General features: G+C 38.6%; 2 protein-coding genes across 3 annotated transcripts; both read left to right on the forward strand.

The window, feature by feature from the left end:
- Positions 1 to 604: 604 nt before the first annotated feature.
- asb5a (ankyrin repeat and SOCS box containing 5a) lies at positions 605 to 6,780 on the forward strand. 2 transcript variants are annotated; one of them, XM_056383744.1, is made up of 7 exons: positions 605 to 953; positions 3,020 to 3,099; positions 3,947 to 4,054; positions 4,302 to 4,452; positions 4,863 to 4,997; positions 5,805 to 5,996; positions 6,170 to 6,780. In XM_056383744.1, exons 1-7 carry the CDS (start codon positions 749 to 751, stop codon positions 6,295 to 6,297), a joined length of 999 nt encoding a protein of 332 aa, XP_056239719.1. In that variant the 5' UTR covers positions 605 to 748; the 3' UTR covers positions 6,298 to 6,780. The 2 variants fall into 2 exon arrangements, with proteins under 2 accessions (XP_056239719.1, XP_056239720.1); XM_056383745.1 differs by lacking the exon at positions 605 to 953 and adding an exon at positions 1,646 to 1,961.
- Positions 6,781 to 7,598: 818 nt separating this feature from the next.
- On the forward strand, positions 7,599 to 11,220 carry spata4 (spermatogenesis associated 4). The gene is made up of 5 exons (XM_056383747.1): positions 7,599 to 7,813; positions 8,425 to 8,554; positions 8,912 to 9,030; positions 9,716 to 9,936; positions 10,790 to 11,220. Exons 1-5 carry the CDS (start codon positions 7,713 to 7,715, stop codon positions 10,876 to 10,878), a joined length of 660 nt encoding a protein of 219 aa, XP_056239722.1. The 5' UTR covers positions 7,599 to 7,712; the 3' UTR covers positions 10,879 to 11,220.
- The last annotated feature ends 3,787 nt before the right edge of the window (positions 11,221 to 15,007 follow it).

Here is a 15,007-nt window from a genome sequence, read left to right on the forward strand (position 1 = left end):
CAAACAAAAAACAAACATTAAAAATTATTTTAGTTTATTAGACTTCTAATCTAAAGGCAGATGTATCATTGACTTCTGTTCCTTATCTGTTCAAAATTTGAAAAATTTGCTCACAGTGCCTGTTGACAGGCTCCACATGTGTAATGATTTTGTACCCTGGTACCCCAAATATTTTTTTTTTTTTGTTGGTGTTGTTGGCTTGGATTTTGTTTTCTAAATTCCATCTAAAATTAAATACTATTATAACTTAAAATGTACATAAAAATGCATATATGTTTTTCATCTCTATTATTCATAAATAAACTGTCATGAGTTCAAACTTATGCAACAAAGTTTTTTTGATTTTTTTAACCTTGTTTATCCATATTCAAATACTCTCATTTAAAAAAAATCCTGCACACATTTTACTCATGTCATTTATCTAGAATTAAGTACCATCATAGATTAATTTACAAAAATGCTTTTTATGTAACATTTCTGGCAGGCACAGGCACTGTGTTACACTGAAATTTGTGTTACTTTTGACCATACACACCAATACCCAGTCGCATTGTACAATAGCACTACAGTAGTTGCTCTCAGGCACAGGAGCAGCTGCAAAGCATTTTTTTTCCAGCCGGAGCGTTGTCAGGTCCAGCCAACCAGCCAGTACACTGGGAGAAAAAGTAGGCTACTCTTGTGCTTTTTGGAGTGGCATCTGATCCTGCCTTCATCAGAACCAAAGCTCGTGTGTAACGTGCCAGAGGAAATGTCAGACCAAACAGAGGAGCTAACCAACAAGCCCTTCACGGCCCAGTTGTCCAATGTTTACCTCAGCATCTTGGCACTGTTCTGCTTTAAGCTCTTTGTTAAGATTTCCCTCAACTTGCTGACATACTTCTACATTGTCCGTGGGAACCGTAAAGAGGCGGCCAGGATATCAGCAGAGTTCTATGATTATGGTCAACAACACAGTGAGTACTCTGAGAAAACCATAAAAGCCTAACAGAGTTGTTTTTTCTTAAGGTGGTTTGAATTTTCCAACTGACTGCATCATATATATTTGTGCTTTTAAATTTGGTGGAAAGTGTAACCACAATACAACTGTGTTTACACTATACAACAAGAAACGTGTTCGGCCTCAGGAACATAAGGTCATAGGATAGGTAGAAAATATGAATATTGTTTGTTGTAAAATCAAGTAGAAGTACACTCCACTCACACACACATACACGCGCACACACACTCAAAATTTCCGTGTTTACAAATGAGCTATAAATACTGCATAGCTAATCCACTGAGTATAAGAGCCATTAATTGTACTCACATTAATACATACTGTAGATATGAATGATAGCCTACTTTCCTCTTATTAGCTTAATAGCTACTTATAAGCCCTGAACTGTACATTCAATATTAACCGAAGACACTGTAGGCTGACAGCTCTTTTTCTCTAATGTATTAATAGAACACAGTCATGATACCCCCCCCACCCCACCCCCTCCTCACCACCCCCTTCCTGCCCTAGTTTCCATTCCCAGCTATGCAGTGCACCCTTTCACACTCAGACAGCAACCAAAACAACACTCCACATTCTCAGGGACAGGCGGTTTCGAAGGCACGTTCTGGGGGAAGAGACACGGCGACGACAACATAATCTGTAGCTATCGTTCAAACGAATGTTTAATTTAAAGTGGACCCACTCCATGGAATACTAATCAGCCAGGCTTAGGTTATTAGTCACGGCTCTGTAGACATGGTCTTCCTTGGTCTAAAAAATCTGTTTGATGACTGCTTCTTTATACCCGCATTTCAAATTAGTGTCACTCAAGGAAAATAGGCTGCATGAATACAATAGCATGAATTTACTAGAAAACATTAGATTGATTATTATCTATGAATTATAATTAAAATGCAGGAAGAGGATAATGATGATGATAATGTGTGGAATGCATCGGCTGTTATTATGGACATCGACTCAGGTGTGCTTAAGGAGACTTTTTTATTTTTAATTTACATCAAAACAGCTACAGCCAGTTTGTCACATTTATATTAATTTGTCACGTGAATGGATTGTGAATGCGCTGAGTTTAATGCATCAGGACTTTTCAAGCACCATTAGTCACATAATAATACCCAGCCCCATGCATTAACTCTTGGACGATGAAAGCTAAAACATTAACAGAAAGGGTCAAATATGAACTTGATGAATATATTTGTGGTTGGGATTTCATTAAGCAGCTGTAACGGTTAACTAGTAAAGGAATTATAATACAAGACAAGATAAATAAATAGAGATTTGGTGACTCAAAAATATCAATCTAAGTAAAATAATTTCTTAAAGAAATAAAATCACCATTGTCTGGGTCTTTAAACTTCAAATTCAAGGACTTTTCAAGGACTTTCCAAGCCCTATTCCCTCAAATTCAAGGACCCCAGAAGGCATAATATGAGACACGGATCAAGGTTAATTGCTGTTGTAACACTAAGAAGTTTTATAATGATAACTAGCAGGCTTTACAGATGCTCACAGACAATTAAAACGAGAGAGAGGCTTGAATGTTATGAAAACTTCAGTAACAGTAGAGTATGTGGTCTCTTGCTTTCTCTTGTACAGTGCAGCAAAACAGTGTATTGTAAGCAGAGAGAGAGTAAGCAAACTAAGCAGAGACAGACTTATTTACGAGTTGAAGAGCTGAGAGATGGAAGGTGACATGCAGACAGCGGCACGTAGCCTATTTACTAATATAAAGTTAAAAAAAATAATAAAAATAAATCAAATTAACTTCAATTTCTGTTGTTGCACAAAATAAATAAATTCAAGCACTTTAACCCATATCAGTTTACTATTGACAATTTTACTGGTACACCGCGCTTAATTTTTTATCTTCTATATATTTTCTGCAAATGTCTATGTCCAAGTACTTAGCTGTCATTAACACTGGAGGGCAGCTGGAATACTTGTGTGTTGCATTTGTAAATAGGTAAATGAAAATGAATGCAAGTAGAAGCAAACACTGAATTCTTATTCCCATCACAGGATCCTGGGCAGACCGGTCACCCCTCCATGATGCTGCAAGTCAGGGCCGCCTCCTGGCCCTGAGGACCCTCATTTTACAGGTGAAGAGAACACAATCCTGGGAGAGTCATGTACACCTGCACCCCCCTCGTCTGTACACATGGGGTCTATTGTAACTATCCCTTGTGCAATTAAATTTGGTTCAGTAGCTTTGTAGATTACCAGTCAGATACAGAGACAGAGGTTTGGAAGAAAGTCAGCGGTTTCTACAGAGTTTTCAGGAGTTATTTAAAGGGGCACCTCCTTTCACAGATTCATTCAATTCATCTATCTGCACCTTTTTAACTAAATCTGGACAGTTATATACATCTTGTCGTTTAAATAATAGTGTATGAAGGCAGTACATTAAATATTTTTGATGTTACATATTACATAAAAACATGTACAGTGTGTGAGGGTTGGTCCGTAGACTTAGAAACTTTAAGAGAAACTGACTGGGAATGGATTCAAATTGCAATCTCCACTTTTACGTGCATTTTCAGCTGCTCACAGATGGAGGACTGTGCCACAAGAGATCAAGCCGTTTCAGCTTCAAAGCCCACAATGCCTTGTTCTCAACTCAGACAAGCTCATGACAAAGCAGCAATATCATTACAGAATTTTACATGGTGATTCATTAGCGCTTTACCAGACTTTTATTGGTTCTGCACTTTAATTAGCAAGCTCATTAATCCTTATTGTTGAAATGTGACTGTAGAGAATATGTAGTTTGTCAGTTACTGAGAACCATAACCACATAGGAGGATGTGTCTGTTACATAATTGGAGATAAGCCTTATTGATCTTTTTGCAATTCTTAGGATTCGCCAACAGAGGTTGACAAAGGTCATGTATTACTCAATGCCTCTTAACACGCAAAATGTCTGTGGCTGCTTGATTCGGCTTCCAGGGTCACAATGTGAATGTTCTGACTATAGACCATGTGACGCCGCTTCATGAGGCCTGTCTTGGAGACCACGTCGCTTGTGCCCGAGCTCTCATTGATGCAGGAGCAAATGTAAGTCATATATTGGCCTTATGACTCTTTAATGTTGCTAAACTGCACAGGTCAAATGTAATTTCCATGGCTGGGAAAATCCGGGTAGGGTAACAAATGTGCAAGGCACCGCTCTCTATCTACAGTCACTGTAGAGCTATTAAGTTTATGCTCCCCTTCAACTGTGCCCCCCAGGCTGTTGCCATTAGTCAACCTGCATGGTTAAACAAGGTCTAAAAATATCAATAAAAAGAAAATGTGTTTACAGGTCAATGCTTCTACAATTGATGGAGTAACCCCTCTGTTCAACGCCTGTACAGTGGGCAGTGTAGCATGCACTGAAATTCTGTTAGAAAATGGAGCAAAACCTCAGAGTCTCGTGTACCATCCCTCACCCATCCATGAAGCTACCAGCAAAGGTATGACAAAATATTCTAAGAAAATTTATCAACTTATATGTCAGGTAGTTTTTTTTTTTTACTTACTTTTTGCATATACTGTACAACTTAAGTTAGTGGAAGTTAGTTGTCACAAGTAAACTCTGCTTCACAGCAATTCATCAAATTTCTCTCAATGAACCAATACCAATGTTTATCCACTCTGATTTTTAATAAAACATAAACCAACATATCACTCTAACTACTGATTACAACTTGCACTTGATCCTGTCATGTGTGTCCTTTATTGAGCTATAAAGCTCTTTCTAACAAACCTTCACTGCGAGACACAGCTTTAAAAGTAAATCCCAACATGACCGGAGTGGACAGCTTGGAGAATAATCTCACATTGTCACTCACTGATTACTGTCTTCATGCTCCATTACCTCCAGGTCATTACGGTTGTGTGGAGGCTCTGGTGACTTGGGGGGCAGATGTGGACATGGACATTCCTCACCTGGGCACAGCACTCTATACAGCCTGCGTCTGCCAAGAGCTGGAGTGTGCCAGGAAACTCCTGAGGGAAGGTCAGCTCACAGCACAGTGTGGATCTTTACATCTCCATACAGACAGCCACACATCCTGAACTAGAAGGGCACTCAAAGAGCACAGAGCTCTGCCAAGGCCAATGTCAAACAACATACACCAGACTTCAGAGAAAAAAAATTGAAATTCATAGTAAATTATCCAGATCTGCCCTAAAATGTAATGGGTTCTCCCCTGGCACGTGTCCCATCCTTGCAAGTTTGGTGCAATTCAGTTCAGTACTTTTTGCGTAATCATGCTGTCAAACAGACAGACAGAGACACACACACACAGTACACAGACAAGGAAATAAATACACAAACACATATGCATGCACACTAGATTTTAGAAGCCTCTGAAAAAACATTTAGACTCTACATTAAAACTAAGAGTAATAAAATCAACACCAACAAAACAGTTATTTTTCATCAGTTATGTAAATTATGAAGGCAACAGTACACTGTGCAGTAGGTGTTAGTTTGTCAGTTTTTTTTCCTCTTTCTAGAGATTATATAAGGAGAATTTCAGTTGTAATTAGACAAACATTTCAGACACAACACATGCTGCAGTTTCAGTACTGCAAGGAGCCGCACAGCAATGATATGTAGCCCACAACTGACTGACCACATTTTCAAGTTATTGTGTGCCCATATTGCTGGCTTGATTGAAAGTAACAAGCTCATATGAATTCTCTCAGGGATACTGAAAGTAAAATCTGTAGGAAATGTTAGGTACATAATGGCAAAAGTGTCTAACTTCGGAAGTTTTCTGATTGGACTGTGCCTAGAATCAAGTTGTCCTTCGTACAGGTGCCAATGTACAGAAAGGCAAATCCCTGGATTCGCCTCTACATGCAGCTGCAGAGAAAGACTGCACAGCGGTGGTGAAGCTGCTGCTCGACTTTGGTGCAGACATTAATGCCAGGAACACAGAGTGTCAGAGGCCAGTAGATGTGGCACCACCCAGCAGTCTTACAGAGGGCTTCTTATTGCTCTATGAAGGTAAACACTGACCTGTAGCTTGGTTTTGTATGCATTCTTGGACCTTTGTTTGTACTCCTGTTCTGGGATTTAATATACGTTTGTCCTTACCTGAGCTAAAATGTTTTTGGAAGTAGTCTATGCATTAATCCTACAACCAGCCTCAATTATTTTTCATTGTCTCCTTTTCAAAGCTACACCACGACTTCTGAGCCAGCTGTGTCGTCAGTGCATCAGGAACTGCGTCGGCCGTGACAGACTCCACCTTCTTTCCCACCTCCCCCTGCCCAACAGACTAAGAAACTACCTGCAGTACCAATGACAGACAGAACAACCAAACTGTCTAAATGGGACTCAGAAAGACGCCTTTGACACAAACAACACATCAACTCCATGAGCTCTTCCCACTTTTAATGTTAGTTGCCAGAAATGCAGTAAGAATAATTAATTGAAATTAGGCAAAGAGCAGCCACTGAGTAGCTGACAGTGCCAAGCTGTGTTGTATGTGTGGACCTGGATGAATGTGAAGCAGGATACTGCTACTAAAAGAAGCCTGCAGGCTTAGCCTTGGATATATAATGAAAAAAAACAACAATAAAAATACATATTTATTAACTATTCAGATTTGCGGTGTTTAGAAGATACCTTGATAGTTGCAACAGCTACAAGTGAGTGGTACACTTTGATAAGATTATAATGCCACATAAATACACAAGATATATGTATGATTGAGTATTCTTAGTTTTGCATTTGATACCTAATGCACTGCACATGACTAGGAAATTAAATTTATTTTTGAAACCTGGCGCATTCCAAAATTTGTTGTTTTTCCAAAATACAGTGCTGTGTTACTGGTGTTTGATGTAGAAGTGCAGTGGGATATTTACGTATCCAAAAATACTAAAACAAAAATAGTTGACAAGTTTAAGCTTGGATTACTGAGTACTGACAACCCGCGGAGGCTGACCTTATCGGAAAGACTCAGATGGAAAATATGAGTGGGTGGAGCAGCAAGTGTTTGTTTCTATTGCTGAGACATTAGCTACTACTGTATTAATGCTCCAAAGACATTATGAACTAGATAATCATATATATATATATAAAGTAGCAGAATTAAATAATATTTAATAATATTGAACTGAGTTTTAAATTTCTATTGAATGATTTCAGTTCTATGATTACATTACATGGCTTCATTGATCAATAAGACAATAAGAAACCATTTTATTTATTTATTTGGCACTTAGCACCTCACTTTAAGTTCTCCTTTTTAGTATACCACTAGTTGGTATACAAACATTTAATAAACGATTTATAAACAAGTAAAGTATTTGTCTGTGGTTATAACTTCTCCTATTGAAGGCATATTTTATAGTATTACAACTGTGTTTTACTATATTGTCATTTATTATCTGTTAATACAGCAGCCTACACGTATGGGTATCCACATGAGGAGTTATCATTAATAAACTTATTGCTGCTTACAACTACATTATAGTGACTTTCTGTGCTCTTGCTACATCCTCTAGAGGGCAGCAAACCGTTATCTATTGTTTGTGCTGCCACAGGACCGGGACAAAGAAGTGCGTCGTTGCCATGGAAATGTAAACAAAATGCGTCAAATGCAAGCCGTAGTGGCTTGAGGAAACTTGACGAGTCAGTTCTTTCTTAGTATAATTCTATACTTGTCATACAAAAACGAGATTGGTTTGTAGGTTAAATTAGGCTCTGAGCAGCATGTCTTACGCACAGTGTCCCAAAAAAGCAGGACTGCCAAGAGAAATCGTCAAGTGGCTGCAGAGCCTCGAATTGTCTTTTTATCCGAAGAATGTGCGCAGGTAAAGAAGTGGTCTCATGATTTACAGACTGTCGACTAACTTACAGCAAGCATATCCACTATCCAGTGAGCACATATAAAGATGATGTGCACCTCAATGTCTACATTTGAAAACCTTGATAAATGCTGTTGAAAAGCTTTTTGCAAGTCCTAGACGTTTGAAAATGACAGAGCTGGCATGCTAATTGACAAACCTCGTTATATGTTATATGTTAATGCGAAGCAGCAGTTGAAATGTCTAAATGTAAATCACATTTAAACTAAATTTAACCCAGTTTTAACCTAGCTATACATTTAATGGCTAACTATAGGTTTTCTGATCTGAAACATCTCCAGTGTTTACTAGCGAGTTTTAACACATTATGCAACTCAGGATATTTTAATTTTATAACATCTACAGGTTAACAGTTACTCCATACCCGTTTCTTGTGACCCTGCCATATTTAATATTGGAGAGGCCTCCCAGAGACTCTAAAAATCTCAGTTACAGGAGTAGCACCACACAGATCACAGACTTATGAGATAAATAAAATATTAAGAGAATAATCATAAACCAGCCAATCATTCAAAGAGGTAGCGTAAATAAACTAAGTCTGTCTCTTTTATTTCCAGAGATTTTTCCAGTGGTTACCTTGTGGCAGAGATATTTTCTCGTTATTACCCCCAAGACTTTCCAGAGCATTCATATGACAAAGGAACATCACTTTCTGCCAAGCAGAGGAACTGGAGCCAGATAGAGCGGGTAAGACGAGGGGGGGAAATGTATAAAAATATAATGAGCGGGGAAGAAATGTCTTCTTTAGGCAGTTCAGCTAGCATGTGGTTAAATTAATTAATTTCTGTGTGCAGTATGGCATTTAATGCCATTTCATGTTCCCAACAAGTTAATTTACATTTTAAAAAATGACTACTTCAAGGTGTCCAAACCAAATGTTGTGATATTGTCCAACCTACCAGCAGAAGGTCTTAAATATAAAGTTATATAAAATAATCAATACTGAATACCCACACATACCTACATATACATTTACAGGATAGATCTGAAACACTAAGTTCTTATTGTGTGTCAGATAATTACTGAAACTGGTTATTGTCCCAGTCTTTACAGAAGCAGAATTTGCACTTGAGGAAGGAGGTTGTTGATGGAACCATTCACTGTAAACCAGGAGCAGCTGAGCTGTTGGTGAAGGAGGTTTATACTATTCTAACTAACAGGAGGTAAGAGCTGACTGGGAGCAGGGCAGGAAATTACAACAATTTGAGCCAGAGTCAAACATTTTACCAGATAAATAGGAGGTTTATATAGCATATTATGTATAACTGGAGGTTAGAAAATGTTTCATTGTAAGTTTGTGTATTTGTTACAGTTTAGTTTGATACTGGTACATAAACAAGTCAGACACTCAAGCTTAAGTGCTATTAGCTAACAAGTTTCCCAGGGTTTTGTTTTGTTTTGAGACATTACTATGATTTGAAAATTGCACCTCCCAGGAATGTGTTACATTAACTGTATAAGTGTAACTTTTCCTGTAACACTGTCACAGGGTTGATTGTTACACTCAGATTTCACTAAATACTGATGTTTCTTGAAAGAACGGGGGCATTGCTATTACAAATTACACACATCACTTTCTTAGATATCTGACTAAAAATGAAAGGATGTTAATACTGGAAGAGGAACAGCACAGGGTAAATGAAAAGCAAACAAGAAAAACAACCCACCAACCAGTTTCTAGTGCACTGGAACCCAAATAAACTGTGAAAACATAACTGAAAAGGATGCCAGTCAGTTGGTGTACAGCACATTTGCACAATGCTAAAATGATAACACAAATTCTAAACAGATACAAATATAACAATATATTCCTGCATAATTATAATCTTCATGAGTCTGCTTTCTCAGTATCTGGGGTGTTGAGGGCCCAGAATCAGACTTCACCGACCAAGAGTACCAGGAGCTGCTGCCCACACTGGCCCGCTCCACGGCCTCTAAAGCCATCAAGAACAACCTGAGGATAACAGAGATCATGGCTAAGCCTGACATCAGCACAAACCAGAGGAAGGCAGAAGTCATCCTCCACAGGCACCTGGAGCACAGAGCTGCAGAGAGGGCCCTCAACCCTGGTGAGACAACCCAGGGTGATAAAGGTGTTTTGTTATTAATGTATGTCTCATTTGTGCTCCATACCATGTGATCATGATATGGAGTCACATAAATAAATGAAATGAAGAGACTTATGGGGCAGGGGGGCAAATACAGGGTGCTATCACAGCTTCTGTAGTTTTTGCTTTGATCTGAATCACTGTATGTCAGTTAAATTACAATATGGGGTTAGATGTAAAAACCGTATGCTCTACAGCATGGCAAGGACATTTTACAGTTCAGAAGCCATATTTCTCTGAATGTGACAGAATTTGGCCACTTCTGACAATTTCTTTCGTCGGGTGACAGCAGGACGTTTTAAAGTGAAGCCAAATCTGTGTCAACTGGCAGCCAAAAGACTTTTACCATCCAGCCAGGGTGATGAGTGCTTTGACAGCCCTTCATCTAGAGCCACCACATCAAGTCTTACATTCTCTCTCAACAGTAATCAGCAGAGTATATTGATTTTGATGACGGTGATGCTAAAATGCATCATCTGGGTGCAGCGGTTTTTAATGGTTTTGGCAAATGGTGACAGTTAAAACGATGAAAATACAGAGAACACATTTAGTTAACTGCTATTTTATTCTCTCTGAAGCATCGACTGGTGTGTCTGTGCTTCAGTCAAAGGTTCAGTCACTTGCTTTGAAACAATGTCGATGAAAGACACTTCATCTGTCGCCAGCACATCACCTGTTCATATTGTATATTATTAAGTTACTGTCTTTTGTTACTTCTTCCACTGCTGCCAAATAATCCGATTTATTGACGGGAACGTAATTAGAGCTGAACTTAATCACTGTTAATCACATTTTCCCATTTCTGCTGTTCTAGAGTTGTGCTCCTCGTCGACATGGAGTCGAGCTGCTGTTTCCTTTAAGGAGAAAAAAAGTGCATCAGCCTGTCAGACACTGACAGGTTAACTATTAAAAAACTGGATGGAGATGTGTGCTTTAATATTACAATGTGTGTGTGTCACATGATGTATTGATACGGTTTCCTCTCTAATTCATATCTTATTTTTAACTATCATGCCAGACAAGTGTAATCTGTTTTGAAAGGCAGATTACGTCACTGGTTGTTGCGGTTTATGTAATGTTACAGTGTCTCTACCATCATGTTTGGACTATACCTGTTTGAACCAGTAGGTGGCAGCTTGGAGTCATGAGTAAAGTTCTCAAATGTTTTTTGAGACTGAAATCCACTGCTGTAAGTGTACCATTGACAAAAAGAGGAAATAAACCAGTGCATGCATCAAATATTGACCTGCCTTACTGTTTATCTGTACCCAATGCTATTCAGAGTCGCTTCCACCATAACTGAATCTTCATCTTCCCTCCTTTACCATCACTGAGGCAAAAGACAGACCTTATTCTCAATCTGCATTCTAAGAAATTAGAATCAGCCTCTGGCCAAATGCTAGAGAATTTAATGCACTGCAGCATAAATTTACTGTGGTAGGAGCCACCCTAGGCAAGAAAGTGATTCCTAAACTGGCCTGCTAAATATAAGGAATAACCAGTCATTGTGACGTGACAAAATATGTTTCCTGTCTTCTGTTTTCATTCATTTTCAAAAATGTTTAGCTCTTAGTTTAATACATTTCAGCTTTTCTATCCATTATAATCTCTATATGAGAACTACCAAATCGTGAATCACTAGCTTTTAATTTTCAAAGGTTCTCTCTGAAGATGCCAATAAACTTTGCCCGTGGTAACGTTAATTAAATGTGCTGACATATATTCCTGTGCAATCATAAATCCCATACCTGCGATAATGATTATATAGCTGTGTCCATAACAGCTGTTTATCCTATTTAATTTCTATGCATCCTGAGGGACCAGACATCAGGCTTGTCTGCTTTATGAGTTTTCTCCTCTAGTTTTAAGCACAGCCCAGTCCTATAGTATTTTAACTACAAAACTACTGTTTAATTTGAACAGACAGATTGCTTTATGTCAGCATTAATGACACCATATGTTGTGCCCTTTCACTGGATCCCCTCAGGGCTGAGTCCTGTCATCTGTACATACTGTACACAAATGACTGCAGAAGTTTCTATCCTGACAGACAAATTTTTACATTTTTAATTATTTAGTAATTGTGACCCAGATACAGGAGAGTAAATCTGCTTGTGGTTTGGTGGGTGATGATTTTGTTCCGGCGTGCAACATCAGCTTCTTCCAACTTAATGTATGAGAGATTCATTTTGATGGACAAATATAACTTCATAATATACATTATTCTGTTGGCCCTTACCTCATCCTGCATTTATAAACTTGTCTGAAGGGTATACATTTATACCTATTTGCTTTATCGTTGCTGCTGGTACTACATTATCATTTGCAGCTATGTACACAACTGTTATATACCAAAAGTAAAATCTACATTTTTTATCTGACTGGCAAGGGAAATTGTTTGTTCAATATAATATTAATACAGACTCCACGGACTGGAACTCTTAAGTAATAAACATTTGTGAAATCTGTGGCTGATATATGGTCAAATGATTCTATTTTGTGTTAATGTTTGTATATTTAGTAATGAACATTTTTTAAGCTCACTCAAAACTCAGATTCACTTGAGGTCACTGTGGTGGCTCCAAATCTCCAAGCACTCGTGGATGCCCAGTGTACAATACAATTGAGCTGTGAAGCTAGTGAAAAACGGATGACAGGATGATAAGTGTTTCTGGCTGAGTGCCTGGCTTCTCATGTGGTCTAAGAGCCTGGGGTTTAAATAGAGATAGGACAATGCTGTAATGATATGATCTTCAGCCTCAACAGACTATTAGCTACAGATGACCATGAAATCTATTGCTGCCGTAATGACAGACCAGAATTTGCCTCTTGAACTTTTGTGGGAGAGTGGCATCTAGGTCAACTACAAAACCAAAACAAATTGAATAGCTAATGCTAAACTGAACCAAATGTTGAAACAGAAGACTTCCTCTTGAGCAATGATTGATTGATTGAGTTTGAAACCGAGTGTGGATATTTGACATTTGAACAAATCTACCAGCTTATAATGTATCTGATGGTCTCTGTGAAAGCAGCCCATTCTGTTTCCATGGTAGTCACTGGCTGGTAAAGCCTCTTTCCCTGCCTCCCTCAGAGGAGCTGTAAAAACCTGACCTCCTTAATCTTTCAGTGTCTTTTGATTTCCCTCAGCTTGACTGGGCGTGAACACACATCAGCACTTAAGATGGAGGGTGCTGTCGCCTGTTGATTTCTGCAGGCGCTCTGTGATGAGCATCGGAATTTGGATTTGATCCTCACATGTGGTTATACTAAAAATCCAGACTGTGAGTCAGAAGCAAGTATATCATGTACATGTACAGTATAGTAAAGGAACAGCCAGAGTGCCGATATATTCCTTGTTTATAACGCAAAATAAATTATACTATAAACACAAATGATAATCAGTGAAATGGGCTAATTTGCATAAAGAGCACTGGCCAGGGTTACAGGGTGATGTTTATATTTATTCTACATCTACACATATCCCTTACTGAACAATATCTAGGGCTTGGTTGCTATGGCAACTAGAAAGCCCACACTGGAGAGCAACCAGGAGACATTAATAAGCTTACTGTGAGCTTCTTTGGCTCCTTCTGTTGGTCATGAGCACAGGCAGTGGCTGTAAGAATGCACGTAGGATGCATGCATACCAAAAAAATAAAAGCTTTTTAAGCTGATAAACACACGCTTACATTCATGTACAAAACACTGATAACATTTTTGATGAAAACAGGAGATGCCACGGAACTGATGTTAGAAACCAAGGATGCCTAAAATGCCCTAAGAAAGTGTTTCGCCATCTGCCGATTTTTCCTATCAGCATCACAGTGCCCACAGTGTGAAGGAAGCTCTAGTGATGAAGGCGAGGGGATGCAGCAGGGGGAGGAGGGGTCAGCGCCTCGTTGGAAGCATAGACAGGAACACGACTAGCCAGGGGGGGTATTGTGAAGCTTTGTAAGCTAAGGATTCCCCTTGAAAAAAAGCCCTCCCCCATTCTCCCACAGCAAATCTCCCACCCCTATTAACAAAGCCACAGCAAGCTAGTGTGTGGCCATGTTATCCAGGCCAAGGGTGGGGCACTGTGTGTGTGTGTATATTGGCATTCACACAAATGTGAAAAAAGTCATGTGCATTTCAGATTGTCATATTTGTATGTATTTATTCAGTATCCTCTGATGAACTGCTTGTATTTATGACCATATTTTCAATTTAGTTATAATACATTAGTCACTAACAAGCTGCTGGCCCCTGTTGTCAATTTCCCAATCCCAGGAGACTAAACATAATTAAGTGCAAATGAGTATTTTTTATGTGCCACATGCAAACAATACCACTTAAACAAATATTGAAACATCCATTAGATTGGAGTTCAGCTTTCATTTTTATTACTGCTATTTCCAGTTTTTAAAATCATATGCAGCACAAATATTTATCAAAGAGCAAAACTCAAAATGAGATGAGAACACAAAATAAGTATTTGAATCAGAAATGTTCGATTCAAATGGAAAAACAGTACCAAGACAAGACAGGGCTAAAATCCTTTTTATTATTTAATTATACTGATCCTGTAAGCCCGACACATCTGTACAGTGAAAACAGTGACCACAACATCCTTGACATGCTAGAGGACTGCCCCTCCCTGAAGAAGAGTGAGCAAACCTGATTCACAATAGAAAGGCCAATGGCAACAGGAAGCTACATTAAAGTAAAAATACAACATAAGACAAAGAAGAAATGTCTTTTAGGTCAAAAACAAGAAAGGAAAATGCCTTTCACGCTGCCCAGCAGTTACTTTTTTCTGTACTTATAACACACAACATATCTTGTTAAGTGATCCAGCTGGTCATATCTCAACCATAGTATTTGGCTAAATGACCCACTGACCACAGAATAAAAACAGATATATAAGTCCCTTTGTATTCAGTATTTGCAAAGTCAGGCCAAATACAGTTGGGGTTTGTTTTAAACTCTGCCATTTTGACCTATGGTTTAGTTTGTTTGAGCAGGAGAGTGGATTTTTGAATCAAATTAT

The sequence above is a fragment of the Seriola aureovittata genome, chromosome 8 (assembly GCF_021018895.1).
Source record: "Seriola aureovittata isolate HTS-2021-v1 ecotype China chromosome 8, ASM2101889v1, whole genome shotgun sequence".
NCBI classification, from domain to species: domain Eukaryota; kingdom Metazoa; phylum Chordata; class Actinopteri; order Carangiformes; family Carangidae; genus Seriola; species Seriola aureovittata.

Coding starts and splice junctions, on each gene's coding strand:
- spata4 (XM_056383747.1), top strand. CDS start 7,713: ATGTCTTACGCACAGTGTCCCAAAAAAGCAGGACTGCCAAGAGAAATC. Junction 7,814..8,424: donor TATCCGAAGAATGTGCGCAG/GTAAAGAAGTGG, acceptor TTTTATTTCCAG/AGATTTTTCCAGTGGTTACC. Junction 9,937..10,789: donor AGAGAGGGCCCTCAACCCTG/GTGAGACAACCC, acceptor CTGCTGTTCTAG/AGTTGTGCTCCTCGTCGACA.
- asb5a (XM_056383744.1), top strand. CDS start 749: ATGTCAGACCAAACAGAGGAGCTAACCAACAAGCCCTTCACGGCCCAG. Junction 4,998..5,804: donor CAGGAAACTCCTGAGGGAAG/GTCAGCTCACAG, acceptor TCCTTCGTACAG/GTGCCAATGTACAGAAAGGC. Junction 5,997..6,169: donor CTTCTTATTGCTCTATGAAG/GTAAACACTGAC, acceptor TCCTTTTCAAAG/CTACACCACGACTTCTGAGC.